General features: G+C 47.2%; 1 protein-coding gene across 1 annotated transcript in view; it reads right to left on the minus strand.

Moving 5' to 3' along the window:
- Positions 1 to 2386: 2386 nt before the first annotated feature.
- RBX1 (ring-box 1) overlaps positions 2387 to 7316 on the minus strand; it is a 216448-nt gene continuing 211518 nt past the window's right edge. Inside the window, exon 5 of the mRNA XM_063938785.1 lies at positions 2387 to 2570. Within this exon, the coding sequence (XP_063794855.1) occupies positions 2558 to 2570 (13 nt within the window). The 3' untranslated portion in view covers positions 2387 to 2557. The remainder of the gene's footprint in view (positions 2571 to 7316) is intronic.

The raw sequence follows: 7316 nt of genomic DNA on the forward strand, positions 1-7316 counted from the left end.
ATCCCTCTGTGCATCTCGCATATATAGAAATGCATCCTTTAAATGCTCTATAGTCAATAATATATTGTCCCTGTCCAGGGTATCAATATTTTCAGTCAGGGAATCTGACCAAGCCACCCCAGCACTGCACATCCAGGCTGAGGCGATTGCTGGTCGCAGTATAATACCAGTATGTGTGTATATACTTTTAAGGATATTTTCCAGCTTCCTATCAGCTGGTTCCTTGAGGGCGGCCGTATCAGGGGACGGTAACGCCACTTGTTTTGATAAGCGTGTGAGTGCCTTATCTACGCTAGGGGGTGTTTCCCAACGCGCCCTAACCTCTGGTGGGAAAGGGTATAATGCCAATAATTTTTTAGAAATTAGCAGTTTTTTATCGGGGGAAACCCACGCTTCATCACACACCTCATTTAATTCATCTGATTCAGGAAAAACTACGGGTAGTTTTTTCACACCCCACATAATACCCTTTTTTGTGGTACTTGTAGTATCAGAAATGTTCAAAACCTCCTTCATTGCCGTGATCATGTAACGTGTGGCCCTACTGGAAAATACGTTTGTTTCCTCACAGTCGACACTGGAGTCAGTGTCCGTGTCAGTGTCTGTATCGACCTGAGGTAACGGGCGTTTTATAGCCCCTGACGGTGTTTGAGACGCCTGTACAGGTATTAACTGATTTGCCGGCTGTCTCATGTCGTCAACAGTCTTTTGTAAAGTGCCAACACTATCACGTAATTCTTTCCATAAGACCATCCAGTCAGGTGTCGACTCCCTAGGGGGTGACATCACTAACACAGGCAATTGCTCCACCTCCACACCATTTTCCTCCTCATACATGTCGACACAGCGTACCGACACACAGGGAATGCTCTGACAGAGGACAGGACCCCACTAGCCCTTTGGGGAGACAGAGGGAGAGTTTGCCAGCACACACCAGAGCGCTATATATATACAGGGATAACCTTATATAAGTGTTTTTCCCTAATCTAGCTGCTGTATATATTAATATGCCAATTTAGTGCCCCCCCTCTCTTGTTTTACCCTGTTTCTGTTGTGCAGGACTGCAGGGGAGAGTCAGGGAGCCTTCCTCCAACGGAGCTGTGAGGAAAAAATGGCGCTTGTGTGCTGAGGAGATAGGCTCCGCCCCTTTTTCGGCGGCCTTTCTCCCGCTTTTTTGTGGAAAACTGGCAGGGGTTAAATACATCCATATAGCCCAGGAGCTATATGTGATGTATTTTTAGCCATTTAAGGTATTTTCATTGCATCCCAGGGCGCCCCCCCCCAGCGCCCTGCACCCTCAGTGACCGGAGTGTGAAGTGTGCTGAGAGCAATGGCGCACAGCTGCGGTGCGCTACCTTATTGAAGACAGGACGTCTTCTGCTGCCGATTTTCTGGACCTCTTCACTCTTCTGGCTCTGTAAGGGGGCCGGCGGCGCGGCTCCGGGACCCATCCATGGCTGGGCCTGTGATCGTCCCTCTGGAGCTAATGTCCAGTAGCCTAAGAAGCCCAATCCACTCTGCACGCAGGTGAGTTCGCTTCTTCTCCCCTTAGTCCCTCGATGCAGTGAGCCTGTTGCCAGCAGGTCTCACTGAAAATAAAAAAACCTATTTAAACTTTTACTCTAAGCAGCTCAGGAGAGCCACCTAGATTGCACCCTTCTCGTTCGGGCACAAAATCTTAACTGAGGCTTGGAGGAGGGTCATAGGGGGAGGAGCCAGTGCACACCAGCTAGTCCTAAAGCTTTTACTTTGTGCCCAGTCTCCTGCGGAGCCGCTATTCCCCATGGTCCTTTCGGAGTCCCCAGCATCCACTAGGACGTTAGAGAAAGTGTTGTAACTTTTGAACCATAACGGCTAATTGAAAAGTTTATTGCTGCAAACAGATTTTAACAAATTCTGATGTTGTTTGACATGTTACACGACCCCCTTTTCCATTTGAAAAAAACTGACTTAGATTCAATGTTCGGTACATACCATAAAGATAGCCCACCTCAGCCATACCTTAGTGGAGTATTCAGTTTCCCCATTTCCTGCACAGTTTTTGGAAAAGGGTGTACTGCGACTTTTGAATCACCCTGTACTTACACACACACACACACACACACTAATGTGTACATGTGTCAACAGGCCTCACACAAGATCAGCGCACAAATGCTGCAGCTGTGAACATTCCAAGGATTTCATTGGCTACAGGCTATTCTATCTGCACTTACTCTAAAACAGAAGACATCCCAGACAAGCGGAAAGATGATCCACGTATGTTTAAAAAAAATGTAATAAATAAAAGGGTCTGGGGGAGTTGGGGTGGAAGGCTAATATACATTTTTTTTTTTATTTAAATGCAGTATCATGCTTTTCTCCATTTAAAATGTTCTTACAAAAAGACTTCACTTGTTTGGTGTCTTTATTTAGATTGGGAAAAAATAAAAATCTAAAAGAAAACATGGGAATCATTTTAATTTAACATAAGTAGTTATATACGAAGCAGGAAATCGGCTGGTCTCTTATCCAAAAAGGTTCTGAACAAATTATTTTAAGCACGTGCCCATGTCTGCCACTAATGACCGTACCTATGGAAAAAGAAAATTCGGTCAGTATTTCTGTCAGACAAGACTGTCACAATAGATTTCTGAACAAAAACATTTGAAAAAGTCATACAACAAAATAAATATGAATTTGGTCATTTCAATAAACCAAACGTTTAGGGGGTAAAAGAAAGCACTATGCGCTCTGGTGAGTATGACTGTAGTATGATTGTCAGCAGCCTCTTGTAAAAGGGAATTGCCAATCCCTTATCACACAAAAGTAACAAACAAAAAACCAAGTGGCGCTTGACAATCAGATAATGAGAAACATTTATTAAATGTAAATAAAATACAATACAACAACCTCCTGGGGGTGTGATACAATGTTAAAACATCACAATACTGTTGATAAACAATATAATTATCGCACTCTCAACCAGTCCCGAATCCATACTTATTGAAGATTTCTGCTCATACCTCAGGAGGGTGCGGACAGAAATCCACAATCAAATTTGCATCATCGGGGCTAGTCGCAGGAATTGGATAACTCTTGGGCACTTAGCCTGAGAGCTTAATTCCCACAAATGAACTGAATCGCCAATCCGAGTACACAAGCTTTGTGTAGGAAGCTATTTAAATTCAGAAAAATGCTGGTTAATATGTACACAAAAATAAAAAAGGAAGCCGTTTAAAATAAGAATTTACTTACCGATAATTCTATTTCTCGTAGTCCGTAGTGGATGCTGGGGACTCCGTCAGGACCATGGGGAATAGCGGCTCCGCAGGAGACAGGGCACAAAAATAAAGCTTTAGGATCAGGTGGTGTGTACTGGCTCCTCCCCCTATGACCCTCCTCCAAGCCTCAGTTAGGATACTGTGCCCGGACGAGCGTACACAATAAGGAAGGATATTGAACCCCGGGTAAGACTCATACCAGCCACACCAATCACACCGTACAACTTGTGATCTGAACCCAGTTAACAGTATGACAAACGTAGGAGCCTCTGAACAGACGGCTCACAACAAATAACAACCCGATTTTTTTGTAACAATAACTATGTACAAGTATTGCAGACAATCCGCACTTGGGATGGGCGCCCAGCATCCACTACGGACTACGAGAAATAGAATTATCGGTAAGTAAATTCTTATTTTCTCTAACGTCCTAAGTGGATGCTGGGGACTCAGTCAGGACCATGGGGATTATACCAAAGCTCCCAAACGGGCGGGAGAGTGCGGATGACTCTGCAGCACCGAATGAGAGAACTCAAGGTCCTCCTCAGCCAGGGTATCAAATTTGTAGAATTTTGCAAACGTATTTGCCCCTGACCAAGTAGCAGCTCGGCAGAGTTGTAATGCCGAGACTCCCCGGGCAGCCGCCCAGGATGAGCCCACTTTCCTTGTGGAATGGGCCTTGACAGATTTAGGTTGTGGCAAGCCTGCCACAGAATGTGCAAGTTGAATTGTGCTACAAATCCAACGAGCAATCGTCTGCTTAGAAGCAGGAGCACCCATCTTGTTGGGTGCATACAATATAAGCAGTGAGTCAGACTTTCTGACTCCCGCCGTTCTTGAAATATATATATTTTCAATGCCCGGACCACGTCCAACAACTTGGAATCCTCCAACTCGTTAGTAGCCGCAGGCACCACAATAGGCTGGTTCAGGTGAAACGCTGACACCACCTTAGGCAGAAAATGAGGACGCGTCCGCAGTTCTGCCCTGTCCGTATGGAAAATCAGATATGGGCTCTTATATGATAAAGCCGCCAATTCTGATACTCTCCTGGCTGAAGCAAGGGCCAGTAACATGGTTACTTTCCATGTGAGATACTTCAGCTCCACCGATTTGAGCGGCTCAAACCAATGGGATTTGAGAAAATCCAAGACTACATTAAGATCCCACGGTGCCACTGGGGGCACAACCGGGGGCTGTATATGTAGTACTCCTTTTACAAAAGTCTGGACTTCAGGAACTGAAGCCAATTCTTTCTGGAAGAAAATCGACAGGGACGAAATTTGAACCTTAATGGACCCCAATTTGAACCCCATAGACAATCCTGTTTGCAGGAAATGTAGGAATCGACAGTTGAAATTCCTCCGTGGGGGCCTTCCTGGCCTCACACCACGCAACATATTTTCTCCAAATGCGGTGATAATGTTGTGCAGTCACCTCCTTCCTGGCTTTTACCAGTGTAGGAATGACCTCTTCCGGAATGCCTTTTTCCTTTAGAATTCGGCGTTCAACCGCCATGCCGTCAAACGCAGCCGCGGTAAGTCTTGGAATAGACACGGTCCCTGCTGAAGCAGGTCCCGTCTTAGAGGTAGAGGCCACGGATCCTCCGTGAGCATCTCTTGAAGTTCCGGGTACCAAGTTCTTCTTGGCCAATCCGGAGCCACTAGTATCGTTCTTACTCCCTTCTGCCGTATAATTCTCAGTACTTTTGGTATGAGAGGCAGAGGAGGGAACACATACACTGACTGGAACACCCACGGTGTTACCAGAGCGTCCACAGCTATTGCCTGAGGATCTCTTGACCTGGCGCAATACCTGTCCAGTTTTTTGTTGAGGCGGGATGCCATCATATCCACCATTGGTTTTTCCCAACGGTTCACAATCATGTGGAAGACTTCTGGATGAAGTCCCCACTCTCCCGGGTGTAGATCGTGTCTGCTGAGGAAGTCTGCTTCCCAGCTGTCCACTCCCGGAATGAATACTGCTGACAGTGCTATCACATGATCTTCCGCCCAGCGAAGAATCCTTGCAGCTTCTGCCATTGCTGTCCTGCTTCTTGTGCCGCCCTGTCTGTTTACGTGGGCGACTGCCGTGATGTTGTCCGACTGGATCAACACCGGCTGACCCTGAAGCAGGGGTTTTGCCAGACTTAGAGCATTGTAAATCGCTCTGAGCTCCAGTATATTTATGTGAAGAGACATCTCCAGGCTTGACCATACTCCCTGGAAGTTTCTTCCTTGTGTGACCGCTCCCCAGCCTCTCAGACTGGCATCCGTGGTCACCAGGACCCAGTCCTGTATGCCGAATCTGCGGCCCTCTAACAGATGAGCACTCTGCAATCACCACAGAAGAGACACCCTTGTCCGTGGCGATAAGGTTATCCGCTGATGCATCTGCAGATGCGATCCGGACCATTTGTCCAGCAGATCCCACTGAAAAGTTCGTGCGTGGAATCTGCCGAATGGAATCGCTTCGTAAGAAGCCACCATCTTTCCCAGGACTCTTGTGCATTGATGTACAGACACTGTCCCTGGTTTTAGGAGGTTCCTGACAAGTTCGGATAACTCCCTGGCTTTCTCCTCCGGAAGAAACACCTTTTTCTGAACCGTGTCCAGAATCATTCCCAGGAACAGCAGACGTGTTGTCGGGGTCAACTGAGATTTTGGAAAATTCAGAATCCACCCGTGTTGTTGCAGCACTACTTGGGTTAGTGCTACTCCGTCCTCCAGCTGTTCTCTGGACCTTGCCCTTATCAGGAGATCGTCCAAGTAAGGGATAATTAATACGCCTCTTCTTCGCAGAAGAATCATCATTTCGGCCATTACCTTGGTAAAGACCCGAGGTGCCGTGGACAATCCAAACGGCAGCGTCTGAAACTGATAATGACAGTTTTGCACCACGAACCTGAGGTACCCTTGATGTGAAGGGCAAATTGGGACATGCAGGTAAGCATCCTTTATGTCCAGGGACACCATAAAGTCCCCTTCTTCCAGATTCGCTATCACTGCTCTGAGTGACTCCATCTTGAACTTGAATTTTTGTATGTACAGGTTCAAAGATTTCAGATTTAGAATAGGTCTTACCGAGCCGTCCGGCTTCGGTACCACAAATAGCGTGGAGTAATACCCCTTTCCTTGTTGTAGGAGGGGTACCTTGACTATCACCTGCTGAGCAAACAGCTTGTGAATGGCTTCCAATACCGTCGCCCTGTCTGAGGGAGACGTTGGCAAAGCAGACTTTAGGAACCGGCGAGAGGGAGACTTCTCGAATTCCAACCTGTAACCCTGAGATACTACCTGCAGAATCCAGAGGTCCACCTGTGAGCAAGCCCACTGTGCGCTGAAATTCTTGAGTCGACCCCCCACCGTTCCGGAGTCCGCTTGTAAGGCCCCAGCGTCATGCTGAGGGCTTTGCAGAACCCTGGGAGGGCTTCTGTTCCTGGGCAGGGGCTGCTTGCTGCCCTCTCTTACCCCTTCCTCTGCCCCTAGGCAGATATGACTGTCCTTTTGTCCGCTTGTTCTTATAGGACCGAAAGGACTGCGGCTGAAAAGACGGTGTCTTTTTCTGTTGGGAGGGGGTCTGAGGTAAAAAGGTGGATTTTCCGGCAGTTGCCGTGGCCACCAGATCAGATAGACCGACGCCAAATAATTCCTCCCCTTTATACGGCAATACTTCCATATGCCGTTTGGAATCCGCATCACCTGACCACTGTCGCGTCCATAAACTCCTTCTGGCAGATATGGACATCGCATTTACTCTCGATGCCAGAGTGCAAATATCTCTCTGCGCATCTTACATCATTTAATTCCTCTGATTCAGGAAAAACTACAGGTAGTTTTTTCACCCCCCACATAATACCCCTTTTTGTGGTACTTGCAGCATCAGAGATATGCAAAGCCTCCTTCATTGCCGTGATCATATAACGTGTGGCCCTACTTGAAAATACGTTTGTTTCATCACCGTCGACACTGGATTCAGTGTCTGTGTCTGGGTCTGTGTCGACCGACTGAGGTAAAGGGCGCTTTACAGCCCCTGACGGTGTCTGAGACGCCTGGG

The sequence above is a fragment of the Pseudophryne corroboree genome, chromosome 9 (genome assembly GCF_028390025.1).
Source record: "Pseudophryne corroboree isolate aPseCor3 chromosome 9, aPseCor3.hap2, whole genome shotgun sequence".
NCBI lineage: Eukaryota > Metazoa > Chordata > Amphibia > Anura > Myobatrachidae > Pseudophryne > Pseudophryne corroboree.